This window comes from Girardinichthys multiradiatus, chromosome 1 (genome assembly GCF_021462225.1).
Source record: "Girardinichthys multiradiatus isolate DD_20200921_A chromosome 1, DD_fGirMul_XY1, whole genome shotgun sequence".
Lineage (NCBI taxonomy): Eukaryota > Metazoa > Chordata > Actinopteri > Cyprinodontiformes > Goodeidae > Girardinichthys > Girardinichthys multiradiatus.
Window position 1 is genome coordinate 35,090,637 of NC_061794.1, and position 16,894 is coordinate 35,107,530.

General features: G+C 38.9%; 1 protein-coding gene across 3 annotated transcripts in view; it reads right to left on the minus strand.

Moving 5' to 3' along the window:
• Window positions 1-16,894, minus strand: part of cacnb3a (calcium channel, voltage-dependent, beta 3a) — a 34,350-nt gene that overhangs the window by 9,932 nt on the left and 7,524 nt on the right. For all 3 annotated transcript variants that reach the window (XM_047375801.1, XM_047375795.1, XM_047375808.1), the window contains exons 3-12: window positions 5,469-5,588; window positions 4,305-4,427; window positions 4,104-4,219; window positions 3,930-4,009; window positions 3,831-3,850; window positions 2,522-2,599; window positions 803-861; window positions 612-712; window positions 378-529; window positions 203-298 (exon numbers count right to left, since the gene is read on the minus strand). In XM_047375801.1, the coding sequence (XP_047231757.1) occupies window positions 203-298; window positions 378-529; window positions 612-712; window positions 803-861; window positions 2,522-2,599; window positions 3,831-3,850; window positions 3,930-4,009; window positions 4,104-4,219; window positions 4,305-4,427; window positions 5,469-5,588 (945 nt within the window). The remainder of the gene's footprint in view (window positions 1-202; window positions 299-377; window positions 530-611; window positions 713-802; window positions 862-2,521; window positions 2,600-3,830; window positions 3,851-3,929; window positions 4,010-4,103; window positions 4,220-4,304; window positions 4,428-5,468; window positions 5,589-16,894) is intronic.

A 16,894-nucleotide genomic window follows, 5' to 3' on the forward strand; every position in this document is an offset into this window, starting at 1 on the left:
ATTTGCCACAAGCAGATATTTGTCACTATAGTGAATAACAAGGAGATTGGGCTAGCCACAGAGCGCTTTTAAATACTTGGGTAAGGTGCTAGTCTGTTAGGTCTCAGAAATTACTGCTCCCAGACATTTCTCCTGACTTCCTTGTCCTGACTGGATAAATAACCTTATAAATCTTTACTTTATAAACTAGGGGGGCACTCACAGGGGGGCACTGAGAGAGTTTGTCTGCAGCCATCATTTGCACATTCAGGTGCTTGCTCTGAGACTTCCCCCTGGATTTGACCAGCCTCTGGAGCACCTAAGAGACAAAGAAGAACTACATCAGGATCCTGGGAGGATGAGGCAGCCTAAAGACGATGATCAAGAGTAGCACATACCTTTGGTGAAGAAACTTTAACATAGACAATGATGGGAGCAAGGGATGTTTTAGCGAGCTGTGCAGGGTGGTTGATGGTGTCAGCATCCAGAACCACCAGCTGCAGGGTTTTGGCAAGCTCAAATATCCTTTCAATCTCACTCTGAACCTCCGCTACACAATTGAGATACACTTTGCTCATATTTACTTCCTCACTAAAGCAAAAACATTTTTGTGTTGATATTGGCTTTTTTACCAAGGCTGGAGCGGGTGTTGGATCTCTCCATTATGTTTCTTTTATTCAGGACAGACCTCTTGGCTAAGGACAGGTCGGCAGTTACACGGGTGATAGAGATCCTGAAGATTAAATTAATTAAATTAACACACAATAGGATTTGGGCTGGTCATTAAAGTCATGGCTCAAAACACTATGCAAATTTTACTGACCTCCCTTCAAATCTGTGTTTCAGAAAGTCAAAAAGAGCTTTCTGCATCATGTCTGTCACCTAGCAGGGACAAAAATCACATCTAGTTAAACATACATCATGATTGCAGAATGATTGTTCGGTACGTATCAGATGAGATTAGTGTGTATAACAACATACAGCCTTTTTCACATTTGTCGCCATCCCTGGTAATGATGAGTAAACAGCCTTTAAATAAATTATTTATTTATGTTTTCGTAGCATAATCTAAAACTGAAAACTAGAGAAAGGCATGGTGAGCTTGGATCTATTGTAATTCAATAATTACTAAACACCTATTGCAGTCCAAGCTGTTCCCTTTGCATTTTGTCTACAGTTGCATAAAAATAAATTTGTAATAGCCCAACTGAAGAAATGTTTCTGCATTGATTTGGACATACTTTTGGGTAGTTATTCTGCTGAAAGACCCAATGATGACCCCTTCAGTCCACCAGCTTTTTATCTTAAATGTCCTGGTATTTTAGAGTGTCTGTGAAGCCATGCACTCTAACAAGGATCCTGGAATTTTTGGAAGAAACACCATCATAGATCCCCACCATCCCTAACAGTGGGAATGGCCTGAACTTGTATAGCGCTTTATCAAGTCCCCAGAGACCATAAGCGCTTTAAACCTATAATCAGAATGAGGTGCTTTTTCATATATTCATTCTTTGTTTTACACCAAATCCAACAGCAGTGTTTTTACCCAAAAGCCCAATTATCCAACCAAAGCACATGGGTCCACTTAAAGCTAATGCGTCGCTTAACAATTTTCACATGATTACCTTTGTGAGTACATAGAAAGCTTTTTCTAGCTTCACTTTCAAACTACTTGCTGGCATCTAGATTGTATCTAATGTTATCGAAACTTGGTTTTAAAATGATTAAATGCCAAAAAGAAATTCTCAAATATTGTCCTGCTTGCCCTCAAAGATCTGCTGTCACACTGCTGATTGCTTAAAATTTTGGTCACTCTTTCTCAAAACTTTCTGTGCTCAGATTGGATGCCTTGGCCACAAATCTTTTTGCGTTCTGTTTGCGTACTTTACATCCCGCTCAAACGTCCCCCCTGCATGGTTAACCCACTTGCCCAGGTCTTTCCTTGCAGTTTCTATTTGCTCTCTTTTGGAAGAAAATGGTAATTCTGCATAGTAACAGTTCCAGCCAATAGGATGACAGCTTTTGACTGTTTTTGGGATGCACTTGTTTTACAACAAAGTTCACGCCAGACAATAGCACAATTACTGGATTTAAACATGCTTTGTATTGTGGTCTGCAGACTGCCAAAAGTAACACTTGTTGAACATTTAAAACAATATTTCTGATCAGTATATTTTCAATTTAATTTGCAAGCAAAGAGAACAGATACAAGTGAGCAGGATTAACCAGCAATGGGAGGACAAAGCAGAAAAGATAGGAGGAGAGAGAACTTGTGCAGGAGACATTAAATCTGAGTGCCCAAAACAAAGTTTTGAGGGACAGTGGAGCGTATTTGATACTGAAAGATAAGAACTGCTGCTCTTAAATTGAAAATGTTTACTCTTACAAAAAGAATATTTCCTCTATATATTTCCTTCTAGGAATGATTCATGCAGTTTGTCCAGATATAAGCATCTATTTACCTCAACCATACAACTCAACCACCCAATATGAGTTTCAATGTAACAAACAAAACTCGGAGGTAAAATAAAGAGAGGCTGACCTCATAGCCCTTCAGAGATGGTCCCACAAGGACCACTGGCCTCATAGAGGGTACCACATCATAGGGAGGGACATGTTCCTGCCAGAAATAGGTAAGGTAAGGACGAAGATAAAGAGATGAGGAAACAAGGAGAACATGGGGTTAGTTGCCATGATTTATTTGTTGTTTCAAGAAAAACAAAATAAAATACCTCCTTTTTCATTAACACAAGCTGATTTTGGCATGATTTTATAGTCCTTTAACCTCTTAAACACGAGGCTCCCCTTACAAGGGGACTTGGTCTCTTTAGCTTGTAGCTGACTAACTCTGAGACTGACACACACTTGACATAGGTACAGATCTTCATCTGAGACTCCTCTACAAAAGTATCTACTTGATTCTTATATCCACTGACCACAGCTCAAACGCCATGCAAAAAATAGATGGCCAAAATGCAACTTATGACCAAGAACTGTTTTGCAGTGTGGCATGATTCAAAGCGAAGTGTTTTTCTTTTTTTTGTTTTTTTTTGTTGAAAAACTGTAGTTTTATGACCAAATATATAATAGCAACCTACATTTTTAATTCCAAGAATAAATAAAACATTTCAATAATTTAAAAGTGTGCCAAAGTGTGCCAAAATGGCACAGTAGGGATCCGCCTGGATTTGTTTCATCTTAAACATGTATAACTTTTTAATTACTTGTTGTGTTGACACCAGACTAGCTACAGGTGTCACTCAGAAGTTGTAGTTACAGTTTATTGTGTTTATTTCCTTCTTTACAGCAAGAGTAAAAGGTTTTGGATGTAAAAATCTGTTTTTTTAGACAGAAATTATTTTTTGGGCATTTGAACCTCATTTACTCAGGTTCAGAATAATTAACTCTCAAATTTTCACATCTACATCATCCTCTAGGACCTTTCTGTTAGTTGATACCAAGATTAGCAGTTTAGGCATTGTCCAAGTTGAGAAATGCCTTGTAAAGTATGAGTATGCATTTTTGGGAAAATAGACCCCGGGCTTAAGAGGTTAAGGTTAAATACAACAATTATTCCAGGTATTGATGCAAGTTAGTTATAAGAAATAATGGTTCAGGATTCCAGATGGTGCTTGCAACTTTAGCTTAAATATATAAAAAATGTATTAAAAATCTTCAGCGGTATTTACAGTTTATAGATGTAATCATATGTATCATTACATTTTTAGTTAATTTAATGAATGACATCTAATCATCATCATAGCCATCCATCATCATAGCTTTGAATACCTACAAAAACACAATGCATATAATAAAACAATTCTTTTTTATTTAAAATAATCAAAACATACCTGCTTTTGCTTCTGTTTAGCTTGTGAAAATAAAAAAAATTACCATCAATGACAGTGGACAAGAGGGAGCAACAGAAACTGGCCTCTGGTAGTACTTACATTCACTTGCAGACGGCGGTGTGGTCCTCCAGCTTCCAGTCACCATGTCACCTAAACTTGAGGAGTTTCCTCCTGTTTTCCTGCAACAGCAGCAACGTGTTGGCTCATAACTCTCACATTATAAAACAAAAGCATGATGTAGGAAGTAAATAAAGCATACATGTGATGTCTGACCTCTGTTTCTGCTCCTGTTTGAGCCTCATGGCCTCCAGTCGTAAAGGGCTGGGGATGAAGGCGATGTCGGCTCCCTCTTTCACTAACCTCCCGATCCACCAGTCATTGTTGTACTTCTGTTAAAGCCAGGAGATCAACGGCTCTATGGTAAATCTATCCGTGCAGAGGATTCATCATCTTTAGCAAGCAGTCATGACTCACTTCTTTGATGTGCAGGAAGTCTTTGGCATCAAAATTAACTGCAGCTCCTTGGACAGGACAGTCCTCATCCAGAGCTCCACAGTAACTCACATTTGTCTTTACGGCAAATGCTACAGGTTTGGACTGTGAAGCAATAAGAAAGACAGTAATATTTGTCAGTAATGGGAAATGCAATAAGAAGTCCGTAGACGTGGCTTTTGGGCTTCTATATTCTTATGCTGAAAACTATCCTAATTTGGACTGTTTTGACTTTCTTTCTCAGCTTAAACACAAAAATTTGACTTTAAAATGTCCAAGTTACTTTTCTTACTTGCAAAAATATATAAAACCTGTAAGACTGAAAATGACAACAAAGATGACAAAAACTGAAGTGAACTCGATGTTTAATTGCTTTTGGGTCTATGACCAGGAGCCCTGTTCAACACAGAATATGGTGAGAGAAAAATACAATTTTTTTATGGCTTTTGGAAAAGTTACATTTATTGTGGCTGCTAATTAATATCTAAAATAAACTTATTTATAAATGTATATAGCCAAACCACATCAAACAGAGTCCGTTTCTGTCTGAATGCATAAGCTAAGTTTTTAGCTTGGTAAAAAAAACAAAATAAACATTTAGAATTTCAATGCAATTAACTGAACACAGAGTACAGCAAAGTTAGCATGTCTGTCTCTGCTGAACAGGGATGCAGGCTAGAACTTTTTTTTTTAAAGCAGCACATTTTGCTAGCCCTGGTCAGTTTATATCCTATCCTGTACTAACATTTACCATGTCTCTACTTAGATGATGTGAGTTGGCAGAGATGACTGAAAACATCAACAGAGACTACAGAGAAGAGAGAAGCAGCGCAAACTAAAACTGACAAAAAAGCAAAAGCTGCACTGATTGGATATTAGGGAGATTCTGTGACACATGGAGAAGAAATGGTGTAAGTGCTTCCTTCTCATGAGCATTTTAGAAGGGGTCGCCACTCAAAGATGTTCAGATGATGAGTCCTCAGCCTCAGTACGTTAATTCTAATGGCCTTCATATATCAACAACACAATAAAACTCCCGAAATTCTGTTATGGGTTTTTAGTTTTGCTGTTTTATACCTAAATGGTTAGCAGCCCCCTCCTGACCACCCCTTTGAAAACTGTTTGGAGGAGCCCCTGGCGGTGTACCTTAGCTCTGTCGAGCTGCTGCTGTGCCTGGCGTTCGGCTTCACGCCGATACGCCTCGCGGTCCTCCTCGGCTGACAGGTCTGAATCCGACGGTCTACTGGTATAAGAATCAGCCGACCCCTGTCAGGACAGAATCGAGATTAGTTGGTATGAAGGAATTCATTTTGCATGACGCACATCTTCTGCTCAGACCTATAAAGCACAAAACTGAGAACAGTAAAACAGACCTGCTGTTTCTGCTGGACAGCTCCCTCATCTGTGTCCTCTTCCGCAGTCTGTCTACATGCAGGTGTGCATGTAAATATGTGTGTGCATTCATGACCGAATTCATGTGGGGATCTATGAAACAATGCACCGCTCTCCCACGCCAGCTATCTTATGACAGACCAAATATAGCACAAAGGAAACATTGCTTCCTCTTCTCTCTTGCTTGGCCCCAATCCATTCCAACATCCCCCTCAGTGCAGCACATACATCTTTTATTCCCCTGTTTGTTCTCCAGAGACTTCTCATTAGAGAAATACACACTGGTTATCATTTTTCAGTGTAAGCAGGAATGGCTAGCACATTAAGCTGAAAGCAAAAGATAGCAGAGTGCAATCAGAGTGTTTAAAAAAGTAAAACAAATTTTTAAAAAGATTAAATAAATGTAAATATCAAAGAAAGATAACTGGAGTAAAAACAAAAAGTAATCTTCAAAAGATGATATAATTTAATAAAAAAAGAAACCAAACCAACCTGGCCTTATGTGAAAAAGTAATTGTCCTCTTTGTTCTATCAGGAATTAGGTTTCATTATCCACATTATTTTGAGTTAAATTTCACCAGCAACACCCAGATGTGATTACTGCCGGACCTGTAGAATCGAGAAATCACCTAAACAGGACCTGACTGACAACATTAAGTAGGAAAACAAATCTTAAAAAGCAGCACATCATGCCCTGATCTTAAGAGAATCTAAGAACAAAAGAGAAAACTACATTATTGACATCTATCAGTCTGTGAAGGGTTATACAGCCAAACCACAGTGAGAATCATTATCTACAAAGGGAGAAAACATGGAACAGAAGTGAACCTTTCCAGCAGTGGCTCGTCTACTAACATTACTCCAAGAGCACATTGACGATTCATCCAAGAGGTCACAAAAGAACCCAGAGCAACATCTAAATCGCTGCAGGTTTCACTTGCCACATTTAAGTTCAGTGTTTATCATTCAACAATAAGAAAAAGAGATTACGAAAGTGGTATCAATGGGAGAATTCCAAGGCTAAAACCACTGCTGACCAAAAGCACCAAGAACACAAAGGCCCGTCAAACATTTGCCAGAAAAAAAAAAAATCCAACCAAAAATATTTTGGTCTGCCAAAACTGTAACTTTTTGAAGGCATGTATCTGGTTAAATCTGTTGTAAAAGTAACAGCATTACACACAGTATAACACAGTCAAACTGTGACTTTAAGCTCATTTTAGAAGGCCAAGGTTAGTCTGCAAAGCTTTTTCACTCATAAATGAAATCATAATCTGAACATTGCAATTTGTATCTACTTAGGATAGTGTGAAAAAAACAAGAACTGAAAAAATTCAGTAAGGGGCCAAATACTTTTTTATAGTACTATATTTGAGTCCTGAATCTGTCAGTGAGAAGAAGCACCACAGCTGAGACTAAACCAAGAATAACACAAATTACTTCACAGGTAAAGCCGTTGACTCAGGAAAAATCTTAACAATATTCTTCTAAAGAAAAGACACGTCTGAACAGCGTCTGATACTATTTTCACTGGTTTTCCTCTCCTCCAGAGAGTATAAGCTTGGTCCTGGTCATCCATCTTTCCAACATATACAAACGCATCCTCTGGAGGACCAATTAGCAACGCAACAACATACACAAAGAAGTTCCCAAACAAAGACCAGAACCACCAACACCTTTGCAGAATACATTCATGGAACCCAGAATGAAGGATTATTGACAGCAGCTCTGTGAGCGAACACCTCTCTTCGTTTCTTTTTTTGGTTTGGCATCTGTGTTAGATAACTAGATGTGATTTCTAGCACTTGCAAGCTCTGCGAGGCACCACTGCACCAGAGCCGGAGCAGTGCTGACAGAGGGAAAAGGAGGGTGAGCAGGAATGGGTGGACACAGAAGGGAGAGGGAGAGAGAGATAAGAGTGATGGATACGGCTAAAGATACACTGAGATGCACTGAGGGAGTGTACAAGCAACTGACAGATGATGGGAGAGAAGAGGGGTTAGAAGAACAGAGGCTATCTTGAGGGACAAAATGAGATCCAAGAGACAATAAAGAACAAACATGAAAATGAATATATGCGACAGAGATATGAGAAAAAAAGTGCATACCTGGCTGATTAAAAGTACGGCGCTAGAACCTGATAAAGACATAAATGTGAATATTCTCACTGTGCTGTGTCCCTGTCTTCACTGGGAATGCTCAGAAACCCTCACAGACATAAAAGCAGAATAAATGTGGTGGTGGGCGCGGAGTAGAGGCGTTACATTTAAGGGTTTTTTAAAAACGGGATGATTGCTGTTCTTTGTGTTTGGAGATGACACTGTGAACACCTCCTGTCTGCTCCTTGGCCTGACCACCTCTTTAAAAAACAACCCCCCGCCCCTTCGCTTTACCAAGAGTAGTGGGACATACAGCAGGGGCTTATCTAGGAGAGGTTTCACTGCAATGCAGACTGAACCAATGAAAGCAACATCTTAATCTTCTTGTTTTTGGGATGTCTTGTTTTATTCCTGCTAACATCTCCATGTGCAGGCTAAATTTAACTCTGCTTCTTCCTCCTCTGCTTCTGTGATTATTCTTCACACACTGCAACACTGATGGCCCCAACTCCGCAGGGTGGGGGCCAAGTGAGTAAGAAGTGTGTCACCCAACTAGTCGAGCCCTGAGAGGCCGAAATTATCCAACAGTCCAGGGGCTCCTCAACGAGGGGGTTCAGCGCTAATTAGGTTAGGGTTTCTACAGAAATGTTACTTTATTCTCTTGATCCTATTAGGTTTTCACAAACAGAGCACTGAAAAAGTCATCGTATGCACTTAGTACACACAGAGTTTACAGAGATGATCAGAGCCAACCCAATTAGCTGCTTGTTTAAGGAGGTTTTATCTTTCATCAGTAGCCCTGTGCCCAGCATGGTCAACCTGTCTTATTTACTCGTTATGTTCCAAAGGCCTTTAAGGTGGCTCAAAAAAAACATAAGTTTGGATTCTTGATCTATCACTGACACATTGTACACAATGAATCATCTGTTAATACCAAAGTCGTGTATGGTGCTGCACAGGATCTGGGACTTATTCTGTTCCCACTGAATGGGCTTCCCCAGGGAAATATTAGAAAACATATACAATTTCACGGCTTTGCTGATTTGTCTGAACACCATGAGGAAACAAACCGAATACTAAAGTTACAGGCTGGAAGACATTAAGTCCATAATGTCCATCATTTTTTACATCTGAGCTCTGAGTCCATTTTTACCTTTAGCTGAACTATAAAACCCTATAGAGCAGCAAAAATCTCACGTTTGTTCGCCAACTAGTTTCTGGATAGATCTGCTGCAGTATGTTGGTTCACCAAGAGTTATTTAACCATTTGAGTTTTAAAAAATGTAAACTTTCCTTAGCTCTGAGTGATTGTGTGTGCATGGCTGTTTGTATGTCTGTGCTTGCATGTGATGGACTGCTGACCTGTCCAGGATGTATTCCACCCCTTGCCCACTGGTCGAGATATGAATATGTGGTAATTATCTGTGGGTTCATTTTGACTGATTGGTGTAAGAGATAAAGTTAAAGACTTTGGTAATATACGAAACATTTATTAGAGCCACTTCATGTTAAGCTATACTTTATACAAGGATTTTAAAAATAAACCCAGTGGTGGCATGTTAACAGGGCACCGCCCCCATCTGAACTGCAGGAAAAAGGTATAGACACAGAAACATAAAATACGAAATTAAAAGTCATCATCACATCTGTTCACTAATAAAATGCATCTGACTTGATTTTTCAGCATTCCCATTTCATTTTGGGTTTATCTGGAGTTATATTTTGTGTAGGCCTAAATCAGTGGTGTCTCAAGGGCCGGTGTCGGCTCCACTCCACGCGGTCTCGCTCTTCTCAGCACAGAACCTGTTGCGTTTCCATGGACCTGTTGATGGCTGAAGCTATGGCTTGAAGCCCAGCCTCCAGCCATCACTGTAGTGCGATGTACCGCTATTAACGTTACTGTGTTACACTGTCACATTAAAAAAATCTGTGTGAAACAATAAAAATAACAATAATAAATAAATAGAAAATTACATAAATAAATAAAATACAAATATTTGTTTGTATTAGTGTAAATGCAATATGTATATAAAATTATCCACTTGGATAATTATCTGGAACACAGCCCAGCCAGGGGTTTTGATGCGAGGGTGTGTGGCAGAAGAAGTGGAGAGAAGAGAAGTCTGCCTGAAGAAGTTAAAATTTTGGACTTTATGAGGAAGTTTTTGTCTCAGCCATGGCAATTAACCACCACTTTAAAGAGCAAAACCACGGTTTTTGATTTAGGTAGTTATTAAAGAAATAAAGCATCCTGCCTGTGAGTAAATCATTAAGCTGATGTGTAATTTTTCTTTTCTTTCACCCTTCAGGCATGGTTTATGATTTGTAAATACTAAAATTACATTTCGGTGTCACCTGCTTTGGCCATTTTGGTCCTCAATATTATTGTAGTCGTTCTTGAGTGTTATTAACTTTTCCCTGTACTACCTCAGCAAAAACCTTCACATTTCTCCAGGTCCCATGGACAATCGGTGAACAGCAGTCTGTTCACCTCACATGTAGTCCCTACTCAGCCCCAATTGTAGCGGCTCAGGAGCAAGGATTAAAAAGGAGATACTGGTACGGAAAAAAACAGTAATGGAAACGCTCGCAAAGCAAGCCGAATGGAGTGGAATCAGGCTAAATAAAGCCGGTGGAAAAAGGGCAAATGATTGGTTAATTACCAGGCCTCTGGAGAAGTTGAAGACATGTTGAGACAATAATTTAACCATTTAAATAAGCTGTGTGAGAACATGCAGTACATTGACCCTTAAGGACTAGAGTTGGACACCACTTGCCTAAATACATTCATTTCAATGGAGAGGGGTGCCAGGAAATGAGTGTGTATGTATGTTCTTAAACTTTAGGCTTCAGTGTGACTTCATGTTGGTCTTTAATTTGTTACTTAATTGTTCTTCTCTGGGTGCGGCTCTCTGCGCCTGTGGTAAATCATTCTTCATCCAATCTGATTATTTCATTATAGGTGTCAATCAAAGTCACACCCTTGGCAGCTTAGATGCAAATGCCATTTAAACATACAGATGCAAAAGGGAAGAATCAGACAACAAGGCAGGAGGAAATGGTGCAGTGGTAAAAATTTGGTCATTTATTGACAAAATAATAATTTCACAAGGCTTTTGCTGAAGGGAAATAAGCAGATAATGGAATTTGGACATGACAGACCAGACTTAAAAATCCAGCAGACAATTGACCGTTGATAGATTTATGTTCAAGAAACGTTTATAGAAAAGTTCTTATCACCAACTAAATAAACCCAATATTTATTGACACTATATTTGAAGAAAAGTATACTTGGCATGGTATAGATTTGAATGACATATCTGTAAAAACCTGCACCTATCCCTGTAACATGCTGAATGTGTCACTATAACATGCTATTAGGTGAAACACTGCACTGAGGTCATTTCAGATCTTGATCATCTTCATGAACAGGAACAGTGCGATCTCTGAAATCCTGAACATAAGCAGTAATACCAGAGAGAACCCAAGGTCTTTTCCAATAACTGTCCAATTCTCAGGTGTTTGTGAGATCGAACCCTGTTTGCTTTATGTAATGAACATTCCTGACTCAGATACTCCTGTGACACTATTGCATGTCTGCTTTAACAATGCTGTATAAAGATACGTGGTTTTAAGTAAATAACATTTCAGCATCTTCTGTCTACATTTCTGATACTGCAGAATTTGCAATTTATTTTTCAACTTATCCATCCTGCCACAGATTTTGTAAAATTCTGTGGCATGAGCATTGCAACTCAAAGACCCCACGTATACTGTACATATACACCACTGCTAAAAAATATACCTAAATGCAACACGACAATAATAACATTAATAATAATATCGATAATAACATTACTTTATCAGTAGAGATGCTCCATCTGCACTGAAGAAGGTTCGCTCACCTCAGCATGCTGAATGCTAGAACTGGCTGATTCAGCTCAGAAGTCAGACCTGTTTTTTGATTTATTTAACTAATAATAATTTGACCACTTGGGGATTCTCATAAACTGTATAGAGCATTGAACTTTCATCCCAAGAGATACAATCATTTTGAATGGCATTAGAAAAAAATTTGATTGTCCATTTCCAAAAATACTAGAATAAAGATGCAAACATTGTAGCGCTGCAAAATAATTATAATAGTTAATTTGACTTTCAATTTTTGAGAGTTATCACAATTTTTTCTCCCAAGAAATTAGTAAACAAGATCCACAACAATGAAAATGTATACTCTACCAATAGAATAAAGGGAGATCAAACGTTCCCTAAAGTGCTGCCTGACCCTGGAGTTCGGCCAGCGGCGGCTTGTTGTTAATAGGGGGCACTGGGGTGCCGCCTTCGTCAAAATTGCATGAAAAAAGTATAGCCACAGTGAACATAAATTACGAAATGAAAAGTAATTATTACATCTTTTCACTCATAAAATGTACATGATGTTTGATTTTTCAACATCCCAATTCCATTTTGAGTTTATTTTTTGTGTAAGCCTAAATACATACGTTTCAATTGCAAGTGGCGCTGGCCAAATTAGTTTGTATGCATGTTCTTAAACTCTTGGCTTCCATGTGACTTCATGCTTGTCTCTATTTGGTTAAAGATCAGTCTGATTAATTAATCTGATTAATTCATGATACTTGTCATTTAAAGTCACACCCTGGCAGCTTAGAGATGCAAACAGCGTCAGACAACAACAACAACGAGAAGACAGGAGACAATGGCAGCAGCATTTACACACAGTATCACAGCCTCGTTTATTTACAAAATATTAATTTCACTAGGCTCTTGCTGGAGTAAAGAAAGTGGATGCAGGAGTTTGGACCGGACTGACCATACTTAAAATTCAGCCTCTGGCAAGTGACCGTGGACGGATTTGTTTAAGAAGAGTGTATTGTTGTGTGATAATCCTCGACCTCTAGTGCTCCCCACAAAATGTTTTATCATCAGCTGACACTAAGTTGTGCTAAACCTTTGCCTTGTCAGTATGATAGGGAGATATAGAAACATACTTTAACCAGACAGTTCTTCAGGTTCATGCCAATATGGCGTGTTGCGACAAGAAAGAAAAAGCTCTTGTATTACTCGCAACTTCACGGCAATTTGTCACTGTTTCTGGTGAACAGCTTTGGTTTCTTTTGAAATACAGTTTCCATGACATTTAATTTTTTTTCTCATTTTGTCACATTACAATTACTGACTTTTATTAAATAATTTTATTTGATAGATCCAACACAAAGTAGTGCATAATAATGATGTGGAAAGAAAATTATACATGATTTTTATTATAAAGGTGGTCTACCTCAGATTTAGACATCTGATCCTGAAATCTTTGCCTACTGCTCATTGCAAACAATCTCAAACTGTCAGATTAGATGGAGAGCAACTGTGAGTCTTGCCACAGATTCTCAATTGAATTTACTCTGGACTTTGACTAGGCCATTCCCTGTTTTTAGCTCCATCTTGCTACCAAATGTAAATGGCTTCCCTGTCCTTGTTCAAAAAAAGGGTTCCCCATAGCATGATGCTGCCACCGCCACATGTGTGGATTGTGGGTAATGCGCAGTGTTCGTTTTCTGCAGCACATGGTGTTATGGGAACAGAGCTCATTCTTCCACAAGTTTGCAGTTTACCCTACATGGCTTGTGGCTTTGATTCAACAACACATTTCTTCTTGACCCTCTTCCAAAGAAGCCAGATTTGTAAAGTGCATGACTAATGTTTGTCCTGGAGCAAAAACCAACCACCTGAGCCTTGGATGTTTGCAGCTTCTCCAGAGTTATCATTGGCCCCTTGGCTGCTTCTTTAATCAATGTTCTCCTTACTCAGCCTGTCAGTTTGGGTGGACACCTTTGTAGGTGTGCTGCACTTTTTCCATTTTCAGATGATGAATTCAGCTGGTTGTGTGGGTTATTATTTATTTAGGAGTATCAGAGAAAAGGGGACTAAGTACAAATGCATGCCATGCTTTTCATATTTTTATTTGCAAAACAATTGTTAGTCTGTCACTGAAAATCAACAATCTGACTTTTATTTCTACACTCCCACAGCAGCAAAATCATAGCTCAAACATCTGCTGCATTCATGGAGTTAGCTGATCAAAGTATTGAAATGTTATGGTATAATTAAACACACAGAGATCATGCCAATCCATGGCATGATCTGGCAACAATAATTCTATAATTCTCTATATTTTTGCAGGCAGGTTGGACCTTTATGATAAGTAAAACAACCACAATCAGGACCGAAACCCGAAGATCACTGAAGAAACATTCATTTCAAAGCTAGCTACTGGTCTTGTAAACAGCATTCAATAAATCACTCTGTTGATATTGGGTGCGCTGTATGTAAAATCGATCAAACAAGGCTGCAAAGAACTGTGCAGACTGCATGCAGACTGAGCGCAAACAGAAAGTAAAACAGGTGCAGGAAAGAGGGAAACAAAAGCCCCGCTAAAAGGGTTGGGAGGTCGGGGGTGGCTGGAGGAAAGGTGATGGAAGACAACACAGGAATCTCTGACAGGAATACTTCATACTTACTCAGCTAATGTGGTGATGCTGCTGCTGCCGGTCCCTCTCTCTTTATATACTACCGGTTGTATGCAGACGGACTGCGCTATGTCCCATTCCCTAAAAAGGGACGACCTGCACTGGAGCAGAAACTGGCAACACCTTCTTTTCTATCCTTACCCCACATCCTCACACCCCACATTCTCACATCACAACACAACAACCAACGCAGCATTTGCGTCACTCGATAAAACCCACCTCCTCAAATTTTTACATCACTCACTTGTTATTCCTTAAGTCTGATTGAACGTGCAGCGGCCGAGAGAAGAATCAGAGAGAAGGACCTGCTGTTTTTATCGATGCCTCCCTCAAGATTTCTCCTCCTGCTCATGTCCTACATCTAACACATGTATCCATACAGTATCCTGCTGCAGAAATGAGTCATACTCCGCTGCTCCTCCATAGTCACACCCCACCCCATCACATGGAATAAACTATCTGCTCTGTGTGTAAATTTTACTCCCTCTGTGTGAAAGCCTTTGTCAGTGGGAGCAGGAGGTGGTGTGTTATCTGTGTGTGTGGAGGTAAGGTACTGATGGAAAACAAACTTGAGGTGCTTGTTTGAACATTGATCCCACACATCATCCTCACACCAGCCGAGGCCTTCAAAACAAGCACCGTGAATATTTTAAGTAGCACGATATTCCCTGGAAATCTGGAGATTTTCATTAAGCTCTCCCTCAAATCGGGATAACTAATGTCCCTGCTGAAGAAAATGCCTGCTCCGCACTTTTGCCTTTCTACCTAAAACCTCATTGTTACATTGTTCCACATTCCCTAAAACAACAGCCATATGAATGAAATGCAGGTATTTTTAACCCTGTTTCTGATGACCATTCATTCTGAGAAGAAAGTATAAAAATTTTTAGTCTTTTAAATAACTTCAGGGAGGTGTTAATGGGTACTTTCTAATCATGAAATCTGGTTCTGCTTGTGTTTAGCTTCACAATTAGAAGGAAGTGTTTCTATTTGACAGTCAAGAAGAATTCTGTGTTGTGCAAAACGTTTAAATGAACCCTAATTACTAGCAGATCTTTCTTGTAATCTGTCATTGTATTGTAGATATATCAGCAGTACTCCAGGCCTTCTGATGGTCTTTCACAGTTTTCTTTGTACTTTGGCTGCTTTTTCATTTAGTTGCAGTCCAGTATTGAACATGATATTTTCAGCATATTGTGGAGTGTGATAAAAAAATAGCAAGGTAGTCAAATGGAGGACTTTACAATGATTAAAGGGGTCTGAAAGTCATTCTTTTTGTAAACTAGGAAAAACGACCTGACACAGGACCTGACAAAATCCATCACAGAGAAATCTGCCTTCTGGGAATTAACTGATTCATCTAACAATCCATGCCTATCTGGATTTAATTTGTAACTGAGTGAATCTGAACAGGACTGGTTTAAATGTAAAGGCAGAACAAAAGCAACTGAAATAACAAATACAATAAAGAATCAAACACATTATCCATTTTATTAGGATGATGTACTAATCTATCAATATCATAAGCTAGGATTTGGAATTTTCTTTGGGAATTAAACATAGATAGTTAGCTAAAATGAGCAGGTGAAGCAGCTCCTTCTATGCTTCTATAGAATTGGTGGTGGAGACATTTAAGTCTCCACATGTTAATAAATCTACTCCTCCTAAGTGAGGTTGTTTTAGACCAACTAAAGCCAACTGAATGCATCAAACTCTCATGTAAACTCTCACAAGGCAACAATTTGAAGGCACAAACATAATAGAAGGTGGCGCTAATAGAAGACGGTCTCAGAATTTAAATAGGTCATACTTCTGATACACTCTCCCATAAATAAAAGACATGCAATTTAAAATATGTTAGGTTTAAGCCACAAGTGAATATGATTTGGATAGTTTTGGTCTTATTCTTTGTTCTACTCATGGTGAGAGTTTGAAACATGTTTGAGGTTTCAGGGTTTCAGAATCACTGTCAACATCAAAAATGTTGATTCTATCTTAACAGAAAACACAATTATGTTGGACAATCTATCACACATAGGTTTTGCCTGTGTGAAATATATTTCATTCAGAAATGTTAAGTTGTTAAATTAAGGCCCATTACCTTTATGTGCTATATTTAAATTGTTTAGTTCATTTTGGTAAGGCCTTTGATATTTTGCTATATTTAAATTTTAAACATCCGGGTATCTCTCACTTGTTTTTTGTTTGCTTTTTATCACTATGTGATTGTAATTAGTTAGGTAATAGCCTGCAATAAGCCTAGTGTGTTTATGTTCATAATGATGTATAGTTACAAAAAAAGTTTAATGAAAAAGTTGGCTTGCAGCTGTTGCCACGTCCCATCCTCTCTTTCATTAGTTGTCAGCAACACAGGTTTGCAGAAGGGCCTGCTATCAGTTCACAATAGCTGACTGTGACTAGATCCTCCTTAAAAAAATCAAACATGTTTATTTGACTGCGACTGAGATCGGGTCGGTTCCCCTGTCACGCTGGCAGACTGCAGTCTTCATCCCGTCTCACAGCTGTTCTTACTCGC